A 16,882-nucleotide genomic window follows, 5' to 3' on the forward strand; every position below is an offset into this window, starting at 1 on the left:
GTTTGACATGAGCATAATTTATCCTAGATCCAGGGTACTGACCTATCACCACTCAAAAAAATGTAGATTATTTCAATTAACTAATGTTTAATGATAATATGAATATAAAGTTTAAAAAAAGTACTCCGTTGAGATGACAACCCACCATATCTCATTGTTTATCTAGTTATTTATGTTATGCAGTGCAGATCTGAACTTCTGGACAAAGTACAGCCATTTGATCTGTGTTTTATCATAGGGTACTTTTTAACTTTGCCTTTCCCTGGAAACTTTTTTGTTTATAATTTATGTTTGATACAATGCATATTTTTATTCTTTCAGAAATAATCCATCACATGTGAGAAGACTGCATTTATTCATCCTTAGAGATATTATTGCCATAAGGCAATCTCTAGGATTAGAGGATCCGACCACAAGGCTCCTTTATACTAATTTTTCTATAGCAATGATTGTAATGAATTCACTTTTAAATTGTGAAATAAGACAATTACATTTGAATTTAATCTTAAGGAGTTATCTGGGTAGGCATGTAGAACATTTTTCCCATGAATTGTACTATTTCGCTAATAGTTCATTTGACATAATTCAGTATGATTACAATGTTCAACATATTTATCGTCCGCCTCCTACTGAACCGCTCGTAAACAAACAAAATATTGCAAATAATGAGTTATTGTTAATATAAATTTATGTACATTTTCCTAGAGACGATTGCCAATTGAAACTATTGTACTGAATTCAGAAAATGAAGAAGTCCAAAGGCCAACGATAGTTAGTTCTAACACCAATGCCTCTGATGATGTAATTCATTGCTCTTGTATCGAACCACTTAGTCCTGCCTCCGTATACCAACCATCTACATCTACTGGAATTCGAAATTCGTTAAATCAACCAAACAATAGGTAAGACAAAATTTTACTCTTATATAATATTATTTAATACTTTTATTTTATGTTACATGTTTATTACTATTATTATTTAATATTCTTTAGATATTATTTAAAGTAAAACAATATGTATAAATATAAAATAACGGTCACTTATCGTAGCGTAATTAAATTACGTATTCAAATTTTGAAGATGGGTTTTTGTCCGCGTCATATTTTTTTTTATAATTTTAGAGAATTTTGATATTGTTTATATACTATTAATTTATTTTCACAAAAAGAATTAATATTCATAGTTTTTTAGGTTGAATATATAGATAAGTGGGAGAGTATATAAATGGTGTGTGTGTTATTGTTGTATGAATAGGAGCATAATACAGTTGAATCCACTTAATTGGGACACATCGGGCGGTTACCTATTTGTCTCCATCATGGCATTATCACTGTCCCGATTAACCGAAGAATTTTACATACAATACATTCATTCGGTACTGTCATTAATGTCCCCATTAAGCAGGTGTACACTTTAAGTGCCGTCCCCTTTAAGCGGATTCTATTGTACTACATAAAGTATATGTATTTTTAAGTGCAAGCTTATAGTTTATTATTTTTTTTCTGTCAAACAAACATAATCAGATATTATACAAATTCACTTGTAGATCACTTTATTTCATTCCATTTCTAGTGACAATGACTCCGATGTTGTAATTTTAAAACACATCATCCGTCCTATCAACCCACTTAATTCTGCCTCTATAGACCAACCATCTACATCTACTGGAATTCGAGATTCGATAATTCGACCAAGGAATATGTAAGAAATTATGGTATATATTATTACTTATAATTAGGGCTGTGAATTTGTAGGAAAGTTTTTTTTTTTTTGGTGATTGTGAAACGTAGCTTTGTAAGTACATCATTTGAATTATGTAACTACGATTCCATTTATGAAACTTTTAATTTGTATTTTTTTACGTTTTAAATTTTTTTGCATTTTTAGGTCATATTTGATTTTGTTTTTGACTAAATAGTAAATACTAAAGATGAATAAGATACCCGAAAATAAATATATTTAAGTTTTTTTACTATCTTAACAAAATAAATACATAAATATGCCCGTCATGTGTAGCTGCTCCGATTTAAACCAATGCGTTTTTAATTCGACGGAAAACGCTGCGGAATACGCCGTGTATAGCCCCAGTCTTACAGCGAGGTAACGACGCATGAGTCATGTTTTTTCGTGCGTGCAGCCGGCTCCATCGAATTATAAGACGTTGTCACGTCAAAAAAAAATGTTAAAAACGTTCCAGGTGAATGCAAACGCTATAATAACGTTATGATTATAACATTATACTTGACAAAAAATGATATAAACGTAATTATAACGGAAAGCGATAATCAAAAATAATTAAATTCCGCAAAACAGAACATAACGATTAACGAAATATATTATGTATCATAAAACAAAACAAAACGCAAAACGTAATTTATAGAAAATCGTTAAACGAAAAATAACGAAAAACGTAATTTATAGAAAATCATTAATCGAAAAATAACGCAAAACGAAACATTTTATACTCTATTTATTCAAAAATTCTACTGATTTCGTAGAAACATTTATTTCATGAAAACAATCTAAGAATTTATTATATTATATACCGTATCAGGTCCATTACCTAACCGCATTAGTTAGGTATTGTTTTACATTTAATAGGTATTAACACTATTTTAAATAATGATAAACGCAAAACATGTATAGTGTATACCTAGCGTTTTACTTCTAAATAACGATAAACGCAAGCCTAGGATAATGTTTTAATTCCGAACAACCATAAACGCAAAAGTTGAATAACGTTTTAATTCTAAATAACATGAAACAGATTTTTTTTTTCACATGCAAATCTTAAGGTGAATAACATTATACAACATTCAAATTCAATTAATATTTTTATTTTTTTTTTTTATTATTAAATAAACACAATTTTATGCATGTAAAATTGAATGTAATAATGTATAATATCCTATGATATCAATATGAATATAACAATTAAATTAAAAACCTTTTTAAGTGAATTTTATGCTATAATTTTTGGCATTTTATATTGCATTTTCATGACATTTTTAATGCATTTCTTAAGGTTTTGTAGCGCATTAAATTCACAGCCCTGTTTATGATAAACTGTATTTTTTTGTTTATTTGAATTATTGATATAATTTAAGAAGACGAAAAATATTCTCATACTTACTATTAATTATTCTTCTAGTAATCGATTATGTCGTGGAAAATCTCGATTATTAGCACGCAGAAGAAGAGAGATGATGGGCACTTCAGATTCTTCATCGGACGATAGAGAGATATTACATGCTACTCGTGGTTCTAAAACTGCTCAAATAAAATCTCAGGATAATAATAACAAAAAAAAGAAAAAAAGAAAAATTATAAAAAAAAAAAAAATTAACACAAATATCCCCAGTAACAATTTAGAATCATCCTCAACTTCGGGAGAAACAGATACCGATTAACAGCTATTCTACTGATATAGTACTATGAACAATGAACTAGTATTAATTTGTCAAAAATAATGTGTTAATTCTGTTAATACTTAAAATAATACTATAAGTAGATTTATGAGCAGAAAATAATACAATTAATATGATGTAAGTAATTTTTTTAAGTAACTAAACTAAAATGTTAGGGATATGTTTATATATTATGCGTATTGTGTATTATGCCTTAAGTAAAAACAAATGTATGATAATCTTAATACAAGTATTCAAATACTTTTTTCTGTATTGAATACTTTTTAAAAGACTTTTATTTTTGAAGTATTGGAACTGTATTTCAAATACATTTTTTTACTATTGAATACTTTTTTTATTCCTTTAAATCTTTAATCATTGTCAAATAATAATAATGTCATAATAATATTATACATATTTATTATTTATGAACAATTCTATATTGGTTTTAGTTTTCTTCTATTAATAGCTTAACCAAATATCTTTTACTCCGAGAAACCGACTGTCTATCGTCGACACTCGACGACGATCGCAGCGGTACGTTTTCGGTACCTACCAATATGTTATAATATTATAGCGAAATATAAAAATATAAATACGAATATTAGGTTTGTCGTACACGAACACGGAGACAACATATTATACGAGTGTACGACGTACTTTAAATTGTAAGCTATAAATATGATATATTTTTATAACATACACATTGATATTGACTGATTACTGATTCTATGCTATACAAAAATATTATTACTTATTAGTACTATACCTAATTACTGAGAAGATAGTTGTCAATTTAGACAGAAAAGCATTTTGAACAAATAATATTCTTAAAATGCAACACTCAAATGTTTGATTAATATAATATATTATGAATGATTCAAAATTAAATTGATTTTTTTGTTTTACATTTGAAAATTATTTCAAATACTTTTCTATAGATAGTATTTGGGTGGTATTTTAAATACTTTATTTTAAAAAAGTTACTTTTTAAAAGTATTTTTTACAACACTGATTATAAAACTAATTTAAATCAATTTTATTCTTATTTGCTTTGTTATCCTTATGATAATTAAAAAAAATAACTCAGTGTAAATCCACATTAAATTTATACAAGCTATAGTTTAAATTGTTGAGGTAGAAAGGCTGACATACTGTCTCAGAAGTTTTTTCATGGTACACAATAATTTACCATTGAATTCTAATTTAAAACATAGGTACATAACAATGACTATGCATTCTCATACCTAATATATTATAGTAGAGCGACATCCTCTGCTATTATTTTGTGATTTATGTTGAGACTAGCTCTCCGAGCGTCGCTGGGGGAGACCCCCAAACCCCCCGAGTTGGCGAGGAGTGTTAACCGATGTCGGAAGCTGCAGTGGTCTTTTGGTCTAGTCGTCGGTCTTGAGCCGATTGGTGTGTGATAAGGAGGCCTGGTGATAAGGTTAGGACCACCGAGGTTCGACGTGGTAGGGCACTACCCCCTTTATTTTATAATTTTATCATTGATAAATGTGTCGCAAAATGGTGGCATAGCATACACATTCGATGTAGAGCCTTAGACGTGGTAGCCCGGGTAAGTAACAATGTTCGCCAACAACGTTTTTATTGCCGCCGAAAACGCGACATTACGTGAAAAAAATTTAAAAAATTTCGGACATCGATGCCATCGTATTTTTTTGGGTGTCTAGCAGGTCAGTCTCCTCGAATGACGTTCGCCGTAGTACCTAATAGGGGTAGGCTATCCGACTTCGTCGGATCGCGGACAACGTTCATTACTATCACCGAAAACGCAAAATTAAGTAATAAATTACGTGAAAAAAAATTCAAAACATTTTGCTCTACACTCTCCGCGATGTCAATCCGTCCCGGGACTCGTCGCGAACGAGATCAGACGTTTTAAAAAGGGGTAAGACTCGACATTTTGACAGAACTATTGATAAACTCGGCCGCGCGGCTGGCCCGTCGAGAACGAAATACGGCCGCGCGCGGCCTATAAAATATTTAGCCGGGAACCCGAATAAAATCTTAACGGGGTCGCACTAATGCCGTAAAAGCAGTAAGTAAAACTTGAATTTGAAAAAAATCAGAAAATTTTCGTTACGATAAGGTGGAAGTGATAACGAAAGGTAAATAACGAAAAAAAACGCGGCCGGTCATCCGCACCGACGCCTTGCCTACTTAAGAACTGGAGTCAAATCTATAATGCGATTAAATTTACCTACAGTATAGTCGACTCGACTCGAGCTAGGATATTTTATTATACAATTAATATTTATACATTAATTTATTATATAATATAATATACATGTACCTGCCTACTTACAGACCAATGCAGTGGCTATATCGTGTAAATTTATGCCAAATCAAATATATAAATACCGATATAAGGAAGCGTGACCGCGAGTAGGCAAAATAAGGACAAAAGGCAGTGAAATATAATATTATAATAACGCAGTTACATGTAAACATGTAAATATATCAATAAAAAAAAAATCGAACTTTTCGAGGCATGTATTTAGTGCCTGCATATAGTAATACCTACGCAACGTAAAGTGGTAAAACTCGACTTTTCTAAAAATTTATCGATAAACACGCGCACGGCGGCACTCGGTTTGCACGTTATCTCCGCCGCGGAACAAAGTACGGCCGCGCGCGGACTGTAAATTTAGCGGGGAACGCCAATAAGGTCCGAACGGGGACGCAGAAAGTCCTCAAATCGGGTAAAGACGAAAAATCTGAATTAAACTGAAATAAACTAAATTATTTATATCAACAGATATTATTAATAGATCTGATCCTTGGCTTCACTCAGAATCTAAAATTAATATGGAGATTTAAGAGAGAGGTTTTGTAGAAGACACCTATAGTTAAGTGTACTATAATAGGTTTTTAGTTTTTTATTAGTTGTGCTTAAAGTTTTGAACTTATTAATATAAGTATATAACAATAATTAATAATCTATCGAAATTATTTAAAATAAAAGAGCAATGCCTAGTTTGATATTCATAAAAAACAAAATATAAAATTAAAATAAATCCTATACTTATTACTACTATTACTTTTTAAATAACTTAAGTTTCTTTTACTGAGCTGTTGTGTTCTGAATACATTTCCTTCGTTTTATTCGGTATATTTCAAAAGGACACACATCTCACATTCCCACAATCCGACGATACTCAACTTAGATAGGCACTGATTATCTTTTAATGTCAACGTGATTCAAAATAAAATGCACATTTATTACCGAGTTAAATATTATATTTTGATATAGGTATATATTATACCTATATATTAAATGGTTTGTATTTTGAATTTGCTATATTATTATGCTCATTAGAATAATATCAACATTATATTAAAACTGGCAAATGTTAATAAAAGTTCATATTATAAAATATAATTATGAAGGTTAACTATATAATATCAAAATATTTATTTGATAAGAAATTAATATGATGAATTATAAAAGTTTCATGAAAGTTTACATCACTACTCATAGCATACAATTTTTATAGTTATTGTTAGGTAGGTATTTTTTTTTTTCTAATTTTAGCTGTTATTCATTACAGGATTAATTTACTGGATTATTCTGTTGTTTTTTTATACTTTAAATAATATTATTAATATAATTAATGGAAGACATTTTACAATTTTAATATTATATGATCAATTTGTAGTTTGTGAGTGGTTATTTACTCATTATAAGACGTATACCTATTTTATGATTTTTTTTTAACTACTATTATCTTATATAACTATTATACGTCTCTGAACACTACACGGTACCGTAGTTTCGGGTCCATATTTTTGGGACCGGTCTAGTCGCCTACCGTAAAACAGGCAATCTTTACACACCAATAAATTTTAACGTAAATATCTAATTATTTATTTTTAATGGCCATATGGCGTTAAAAGTCGGTATTGTAGTACTAATAAGTAATATTTATTAATGAAATGTACATTTTAATATTTTTATTGCTATATTTTAAAATAATAATTAAACTTAATTCTATACATTTCATTTGGAGAATGGTTTATATGACAAACTCTATATCTCTTTGTTTTCCATTTGAAAAACAATTAATAACTTCTTCTGGATCTACAATATTCATATTATGTACACTGCAAGTAATGCTAGGCCAGTCAATCGGTCTTCTTCAGTTGCATTTCTTAAGTAATTTTGTATTCCTTTCAGAATCGAAAAAATTCTTCGATTAAAATTTTTTTTTTTTTTTTTTTTTTTCTATATTTGTTCATTGTAACGACCTCAAGGTCTTTGACAATGCTTATCACAAGTGGGTAGTAGGGAGATCATGTGATCTATTTATCTATGTATATATCACTATATGCATGATACTACCCCCCTTCTCCAAGAGGAGACATGTGCGGTCTTCACTCCCAGTGGAGTGGGACCTAGTTGGAAACCGGATGACGCAATCGGACGACAGCACGGGAAAATGGTGACTGCGTAGAATCACACACATTTTTTTGCACTTTGCTATGAATCGAACCGATGACTGTGTGAGTCGTAAGTCAACTGTGTGACCACTGCGCCACTCCGGCCCCGAATTAAAATTAAATATATATTTATTTACTATTAGTATAATCTATTTACGTAAACAAGATGGATTAGCTAATTGGCCATTTGCCCACCTGAAGATAATATTTCTGTGGCGTTAAATTTTTATTATGATATTATGCTCTATATTAGAGTCGGATTAGATCTGGAATTCGCTTGTTTTAATAGTTTACCATGCAAAGGTACATCTAGTAGTGTTTACCTACTAATGATTAATGAAATAAAACATTTATCTTAATATATAAATAATATAATATAATATATATTATAATGATATATTATTTACGTATCTATGTTAATAATATAATCTTGTATCTTATAATATTGTCGTACAAGGATGGATCAACGGGGTTAGCCCTGGCCCGCAAGTTCAAAGGGGTAACAATGTGGTGACTCATTTTTGTTTTTATAAAAATACCATCATCAAATAATAAAGAGTTAAAAATTATGGTGAAATCAGAGGTATATTTCTGTTTTACTGAAAATACTTATTTTTTAATTTTTTTTTTATTTTAACGTATGTATTTAAGCATGTTGAAAACGACGGTAAAGACACAATTTGGCGGTCGGACTTAGTGTTGAAGTTTTAGATATTTGTAGTCCAGGACTCATCCAAGGTGCTTTTACATAATAGGTCGAGGGATGTTTTCGATTTTAATTGTCCGAGTGAGCGCAGCGATCTAGAGACCACGCCAAGTGTATATGAAAATACTCAAAATACTATACATTTAAATTACCTATAACTTTAAAACTAAGACTGACCTCCAAATTCTGACTTCATTATCGTTTTACACTACATAGGAACGCTAAAACAAGATAGTCATAGTGGTAGTACATTGATTACGATGTATAAATATATTTTTTAAATAAGTTATGCATTTGTTTATTATTTTTTAAATATCCTACGTTAATGTGTTGTAGAAATAAGGGTACTCGCTGATTGTGCAAATCGTATTTAATTTCACCATTATATTCTTAACTCGTTAAAATTCGTTATATGTGCTGCGTGCGACAGTAAATTACAGCAGTGCTGTGTGCATTTATATAAATGTGAAATCACAAACTTTGGAAGCTTATAACTTCCAATATAATGATTTCTTAATTTTTTTTTTACAGCGTTCTTTTCATCTTGTTGAAATACGTATGATTTTCACAATAGTTATTTAATGTCACGGGAATAACCACCGAAAAATTACGAAAAACAGCTAAAAATTTAATTTCTTACGCTGTTTTTATTAAGTAGCATAGAAACGAATAATAAATAATAATATTATAATATTAATTCAACTCACAGGTTATAATAAATAATAACAATATAAAACATCCAGACTGACAAACTTTCTCAAGGCTATAAGTATCCCAAAAAGGGTCAAAATGTTACAATTTATGTGAAATACTAATATAAATATTATAAATATTTATTTACATACATTTTGAGGATGGTTTCTCATAGATAATTGGATATAATTGGTTCATTTAAGTTATCAAAATAGGAAACTCTCAGTAGTTTTCAAAAGCGTCGGGAAAAATTTAGAAAAAATCTAGACTTTTTATACACCAAACAAGTTTTCAAAAAATCGATTTTTTTTATTATTTATGATTGTAGTTACTATACATTTTAAAAATATTTGACTCCTTTTTAGTTGTTTTTACACTAAATATTTTCAAATTTTAAAAAAATAAATAATTATAAAATATTTAATTTGTTGTACCTATATATTGTACGATACGTGGCATCGTGTTGCTCAAACATGTATAATATGATATGTGGTATATGATCCAAGGACTATAATTTTCAATGACGTTTGTTTTGATTCGTCAAAGTACAATATTCACCTCCAATGTCCGTGTATAGTATAATGTTATTTTTACCGCTTTAAATTTGTATTTCATAGTCACGGCGTGTAATTTATACTACATCCGAAGAAAGCAATATATGACTGGATTTGAGTTGTTTCCAAAACATTATTATTTACGACAGTGGTGTACAATACGCGTACTTTAGTCATACCGTGACGTATTATAATAATAAGTTTCCTGTTTAACGGTTTGTTTCTGCGGTCGATCGTTGTTTTTGTGGGTGTATAATTTTCGTCATTACATTAAAATAAAATAGTTTACGGAACGATTTAGAGGAAAAAACAAAGGCCACCCCACTTTCAACTATATAGTCAGTCTTGTAAAAGATACTTTTAAAAAGTATTCAAGTACAGATACAGATTTAAAATACGTATCTGAATACATGGTAAAAAGGATTTATAGATACTTTAAAACACTTTTTTTTTTAAAAATGTATTTTACCTTTTTACCTTGGCCTATAATTGATCTTATACATAAATTGAATCATTAGTAAACTGAATTAATTTTTTATTTTAGCACTATCTAGTTATAAATATTAAAAAATATAATAAAACCAGCACGATACAAATTACGTATTGATACTTGATGCTTTTAAGTTTTAACTAGTACACACTCAGAGTGTGAAAGTATGAATGAAATTCATTTGTATCTTCATCATTTTCAACTCTTATTCCAGTTAACAATTTTTCAAAATCATCGTTATTTGGTTCGTGTTGTAATATTTTAAGTGTTTTGTAAACGTAAGTTTTTTTTGTCATATGAACCTTTATTTTTGCCTGTACCTGTTTACGCCATAACTGGTCAACATTCCAACTACATAGACGTTTATGCTCAGTGTTACCCATCACATCGTGCCAAGCGTTATAAAATGATGCGTCATCATCACTCATAAAAACCTTTGTAGTTATAATGCCAGTCTTTTCTTTTACTTTTGTGAAAAATTTAGTCCATGTTTTGGTGTCTTTCTTTCTTGTAAAACAAAAACAACAAGGAAATCCATTTCCAAACTCGTCTACTATGACCAGTGAAGTAAGAAGCAGGTCGTATTCTGTAGTACCGTGGGTAGAATCCACACACATTTTTTCATTTCCAAATTTTTGAAGCATTTCTAATTGAAATTTTGTAGCTATGATTAAAAATAGATCTTAATTTTCCAAACATGAATAAATAATATGATTTTCTTCTTCAGACAAATTGTTCATCCTTTCTATCCAAATACAAACACTAACAAAGTCTGAAGAATGATCTTTACCCTCGACTAAATTAAAATCTCTTTCAACATTTCTAAGATCTCTTTTTGAGATAAGAGTTGTCACATCATAAATACTGTGTACATTGTTTCTAACATCATCCAAAATCTTAGAAAAAGTAACTCTTTCTGCAATTTTTCCTACAAAAACAAATGATTGAAAATATTAAACAAATAAACGAATTCATAATAACATTAAACATTTATTATTTATTTATTTTTTGACGGGCTATGTCCTTTTTACAAGATTTTAATAACTTTTGTAATATTAATGACATGTGTATAAAATACTAGTAGGTGTATAAACTTATTAATTTATCATATCACAATCACAAAAATAGTATAATAATTATTATAATTTTATTAATTCTAAAGCTTTAAATCTAAATATATTACAAGAAAGTACAAAAATATCTAATTCAGTTGATATCTTATTGGCTAAAACTAAAGCTTAAATATTAAGGAAAAAACATTTTATATAATTTTAAAGTTAACATTTATCACTATAAAAAAATGTATTAATATAGGTATACTGTTGTATTTAAGTATAGCACAATCATTTTTTGTATTGTACCGTATTATACACATTTTATACGGCATAAAATCCTGTATTAAAAGATATACAAATTTGAAATTATATATAAAATTTAAAAACTCTACCATTGTCCATTTCCCATTTGAAAATTGAATCTTATTTATAAAAATTAATACAATTATATAAATAAAAATGTGTTCATTAAGCAAAACGCATAAAATGTCAATATTGATATGTAATTATAGATTTTGTAAAATGAATTAATTACAAATTAATTATTATACTAAACAAATGAACTAAAACAGCATATATTTTTTTTACTATGGGAATTAAACTATACATGTTGAATCATGTTTTAAATTATTTTTTACTTTTCAATCATGTTTCTAATCGTAATTTACATATATGTTCTATAAATTATAATATTTATTTTGGTATATTACAAACGCTTTTCAAAAATGTTGGTGCTTATTGCTCATATTGTTTATATTTTGGGTGAAATGTTGTACCACATAGCAAAAAAAAGAAGTTTTATACAGCTGATTTAACACCATTGTATAAAACAATTCTTACAGCTTGTGTAATACCATGTATAATACGATTTGATACATTTGTATTATACAAATTTACATCACTACCTGCTATCATTGCACGTTCATCAGCAGTTAATCGACATCGGCCTAAGTTAAATCCATGTCCAAAATGGGTTCTACAATAGTTAACACTTATTCCATTTGTTTCTTCTGTTACAACCTAATTATTTAAATAAAATAGATACTTTATAAATTGAAAAAAAGCACACTCAACCATATTCATTATTTACTATCGACGATGTGCATGTAGAATCTATCTTGTTACTGCCTTGGCTTTTTATACGCCTTATACCTTGTGATTTAGTTTTGAAATAACCACTTCGATGACAATAATAATAAGTTCGCTTTCCTTTTTTTAAACGAACTGTTGCTTTTGAAACATAGGAACAAACATATTCTTTTTCAATTTGTTGTTTCCATTCCATAAATTCTGCAAAAATTGAAACGAGTAGGAAAGTGTTTAAACATAAATGCACATAATACGTATACCATTTAAGGTTTTGAAACAATGTTGTTCTTTATTTAAAATAACTGAATGAAAATCGTCCACGTGTTTTCTTAATAACGCATAGCTGTTAAATGAATATTCACATTTACTGTCTGGATATTTGATTAAGTTATTATTTTCATTTTGAACAGTTATACTACATTTATTTTCATGAGTTTTAAGATTCCAATGATAACCAAAAACTTTATTGCATTTAGAACAAGACAACGACATTGTAATTAACTTTACTAAATACTACATACACGTAAAGAGTAAAGACTAAAAGACTCATGAACTCATGATTCATGTGTCATTCTATATTAAATATTTCATATCATGGTCTAGGCTCTAGACGATGTTTGAAAAAAGTTGATAACGTTTAATCACTAAATATTTTAAGTCCCAGCTCATACTCAGTAATGGTTAGCAATGATTTGTTCATGATTTTTGCTCTCGATCCCCTCGTCTTATAAGAGGTCTAACTTACACAGATTTTTTTTCACGTTTCTAACAATATATTTTCGATATAATAAATAAAAATAAAATGTATTGCTTTCGTAAAACAGTCTAACTTTTTTACTCATCGGATTTTATTACGGTTAGGTTAGGTTTTTGTATTTAATTGAATATATTAATCCATCGTAGGTGGAATAATTAAGTAAAAACGACAAACTTGGCATAACTTTGATATTGTAGAGATAAATCATACACTTACGTACAAACAGCACGGGGTCCGCGATCTACCGCAGGTAGATTGCCTATCTGATAATGTACTGCTGTGAAACAGAATTTTTATCCTGGGCAACAGAAAAGTTAAGATAAATCTGGAACATCACACACCGAATATTAAATGACGCGTTGAACAAAGTTTGAGTCATTTTGGGACCGGTCTATAGCTGCCTACCGTAAAAAAGGCGATCTTTACACACCAACACAATTTAACGTACATTTTTAATTATTTTTCTTTATTGGCCGTAATATGGCGTTATAAGTAGGTATAAATTTTTCGTTATCTCGTCATTGACGTCCAATCACACCGTCTGGTAGAACATTCTTGCCACCACCAGGAAGGATATTACGGCGCACTGCACCGCAGACCCGGTGAGAGATGGATAGCCGTTGGCAGGACCGGTGGCGTTTCCTGTGCCGTTGCCTGTAACGGTGGTGGCTGGGGCTTCGGCCTTCGGGGCTTCGGCGGCTCCGGCGGCCCCGGCGGCGGGGTCAGGTGCTGCGGCGCCGTCCGGTGCTGCGGATCCGGCGCCTCCAGCGGCTGCGGCGGGTGTGGCGGCTGCTTTGGCGGCGTCAGGTGTTTCGGCCTGGAAAGCTGTTTTTGCCTCAATACCTGAAAACACAATATTATATTATAATGAATCCATCGTATCATGCAAACGAGCATAAAAAAAAAAAAACAATACTACAATATAGGTACACTAATAATTATCGGTGCGGGTACAATATAATAATATTATTTGGGTATAATATTAATAAGCACGTTATTATGTATATTTATACCGAACCATTTAAGTAGGCGTACGATGAAATAGTTTCAAAGTGTAATACTCACTTTGAATGAAAATTCCGTACAAGACCAAAGTGACGACAATCAATGTTACGGCGGAGGGATTCATGTTTTATTTTAGACGTCAAGAATAAAAAAATAACACTAGTTGTAAACGATTTAAAATAGTTTTAACGGTTTATTTATAACACTGTAAAAAAATTAAATATTTTTATTTGGACAACTTTTTTGACGTGCGACCTTCACTCGGCTAAGCTTCGGAGTAGACTGACGGATGTCTAAAAGTGTATTTTTGTATCCATGTATATTTGATACGGGATAAATATAACGAGGTGGCCAGATATAGGAAATGTCGCATTTATTATTTTAATTACAAATATTATTGTACTGTACTTTACGGCCAGCTTATTTCTATTTTGATTTAATAATATTGCGTTATTGTAGTTTTTGAATGTCATTAAAACCAATAACGCGGTTCATCTTTTTAGACGATTGCAGTGGCGGGCTGAACTATTTAAATTGTTTGACATGTTATAGCGACGGCGCCCCTTTGAGGACATAAAATTTGGCGCCCAGGGGCAATTGCCCCCCGTTGACCCTCTAAATATGCCACTGATAGTACATTAATTCTTCTCGGAAATAATATACTAGTGTCTAGAATAGATAAATAGTAGATCATTATATATTATGCGTTTATATTATAACTTTTCAGCTGACCGACCGTACCTACCTATATATATATATAAATATATATATTATAAAAGTTTTATCATGATTTGGTTATATCTTGACGAAAAAATAATAGTTTACTGAGTGGAAATTTGATTAAAAATCATAAAAAACATTTAAATTTAAAGAATCGAATCAATACTATAGGTAGGTATTTATTTATTTTTATCATATATTATTATTTATTGTTATGACTCTAAAAAAGGTTAATAACTTATACAATATTTATAAATTCATGCAAATTATAACTAAAGATAATTAAACGTTAAAACAAAAACGGTACTGTAGGTACGTTTATTTTTTTTAAAATTCGTCAATGATTTTTTCAACTAAATTTAAATCTTGAACTGTATACTAAACATACATAATCCAGATAATAAATTATATTTTCCTTATTATTAATTTAAATATCTATGATGATATATCTGTTGTTCAAATCATTGAACTTAATATATATAACTATATATATATAATATAGTTCATAATGAAATAAGTATCGTTGATTTATAAACATATTATTCATAATCTAGTCTTGGGTAGAATTTTGAATAAAGTATTCCAAATACAGTATTCGGAATACTTTTTAAGTATATAGAAAACTTTTAAAATACTTTTTTCAACAGTGTTCTGAATAACTATATTTAGAATATTTTTTAAAAGTATTTTATTCCTATAAAAAAATAATTATTATTTACAATAATAATTGTTTTCTTTTTTTCCTGGAAATTTTTACAATATTATACACGTTTAAAATTTTAAATCAAGTATCAAAAACTTAAACTATATTATATTTAGAATTATTAAATTATATATGTTGGAACATTTTCCTGAATAAAAATATCACCACCCTCATATTTAAAACAAAAATTAAAAAGTATTTTACAAGAATTTGGAATACATATAAAAGTATTTAAAATACTTTATTCGGAATACTATTTTTTTGAAGTATTTGAATGCATATTATTCTGTATACTATTTTTCATAAGTAATCTAGTATTTATTCCAAATAAGTATTTTAGCCAAGTCTGTCATAATCTTGGTTAAATAATGAATAGGTCTTAGATTTTTTTTCAGTGAAATTTGAAATATTATTTAGTCTATTTAAAACGACGTGACATAGGTACGTACCAACGTAGATATATTAAATTATAAATTTAATTTTAAAAAAAGGCGGGTAAGTCGTGGATGTCGCTCTGCTGTACAGTAGGTTACAAGTGGGTTACTGTAATGGATGGAATTAAATTTGAATCCAATGATATTATATCATTGTATACGAAAAACGATTCTGAACGGAGATGATTTGTCAGTCTAGGATATATTATTTTTAAAGAAAAACTTATGGAGAACCTTGTACCAAATTTTAAAAACTTAGTTATAAAAGAAAAAATTTTTACGATTTTTCAACCACTAAATTACTTGCAAATTTTCGCAATTTTGACATATTTCGTATAAATTTGAACTTTAAATGCTTATAAATAAAAATTGTGACAATGTATTCCTTTTATTTTGCAACTGCTATTGTAAAAATATGTTAGGAGCCTTGTATTAAATTTCCAAATCTTAGAATTAAAAAGAAAAACTTTTATGAATTTCTGTCTAAGATAATTTGAACATTGCCGTAATTTTTACGTATTTAGTCAAAATTTGAACTTTAAATGCTTATAAAAAAAAAATCGTGACTATATATTTCTTTTATTTTTCAATTGCTATTGTAAAAATATATTATGAGCCTTGTATTAAATTTTGAAATCTTAGATATAAAAGGAAAATTTTTTATGAATTTCTAGCATAAAATAATTTACGAATTTTCGTGATTTTTACATAATATGTTGTCAAAATTTGAACTTTAAATGCTTATAAATAAAAATTGTGACAATGTATTCCTTTTATTTTGCAACTGCTATTGTAAAAATAT

At 28.9% G+C, this 16,882-nt stretch overlaps 2 protein-coding genes across 2 annotated transcripts; both read right to left on the bottom strand.

Annotated features, from left to right (window-relative positions):
- Positions 1–10,292: 10,292 nt before the first annotated feature.
- On the bottom strand, positions 10,293–12,953 carry LOC103308988. The gene is made up of 6 exons (XM_029485400.1): positions 12,878–12,953; positions 12,463–12,662; positions 12,278–12,392; positions 11,075–11,245; positions 10,638–10,981; positions 10,293–10,310 (listed from the first exon to the last, which is right to left on the bottom strand). The coding sequence occupies exons 1-6, from the start codon at positions 12,951–12,953 to the stop codon at positions 10,293–10,295; spliced, it is 924 nt and encodes a 307-aa protein (XP_029341260.1).
- Positions 12,954–13,663: 710 nt separating this feature from the next.
- LOC100572832 (outer membrane protein H.8-like) lies at positions 13,664–14,563 on the bottom strand. The gene is made up of 2 exons (XM_003243519.4): positions 14,284–14,563; positions 13,664–14,061 (listed from the first exon to the last, which is right to left on the bottom strand). Exons 1-2 carry the CDS (start codon positions 14,345–14,347, stop codon positions 13,751–13,753), a joined length of 375 nt encoding a protein of 124 aa, XP_003243567.1. The 5' UTR covers positions 14,348–14,563; the 3' UTR covers positions 13,664–13,750.
- Between the last annotated feature and the right edge of the window lie 2,319 nt (positions 14,564–16,882).

Source organism: Acyrthosiphon pisum, chromosome X (assembly GCF_005508785.2).
Source record: "Acyrthosiphon pisum isolate AL4f chromosome X, pea_aphid_22Mar2018_4r6ur, whole genome shotgun sequence".
NCBI lineage: Eukaryota > Metazoa > Arthropoda > Insecta > Hemiptera > Aphididae > Acyrthosiphon > Acyrthosiphon pisum.

Excerpts from the sequence above, each read along its gene's own strand:
- LOC103308988 (XM_029485400.1), bottom strand. The coding sequence starts at position 12,953 with ATGTCGTTGTCTTGTTCTAAATGCAATAAAGTTTTTGGTTATCATTGG. Across the intron at positions 12,393-12,462 it reads CTACATGCACATCGTCGATA|GTTGTAACAGAAGAAACAAA; the intron begins GTAAATAATGAA and ends TTAAATAATTAG. Across the intron at positions 10,982-11,074 it reads TTCAGACTTTGTTAGTGTTT|CTACAAAATTTCAATTAGAA; the intron begins GTATTTGGATAG and ends TTTTAATCATAG.
- LOC100572832 (XM_003243519.4), bottom strand. The coding sequence starts at position 14,347 with ATGAATCCCTCCGCCGTAACATTGATTGTCGTCACTTTGGTCTTGTAC. Across the intron at positions 14,062-14,283 it reads GTACGGAATTTTCATTCAAA|GTATTGAGGCAAAAACAGCT; the intron begins GTGAGTATTACA and ends TTGTGTTTTCAG.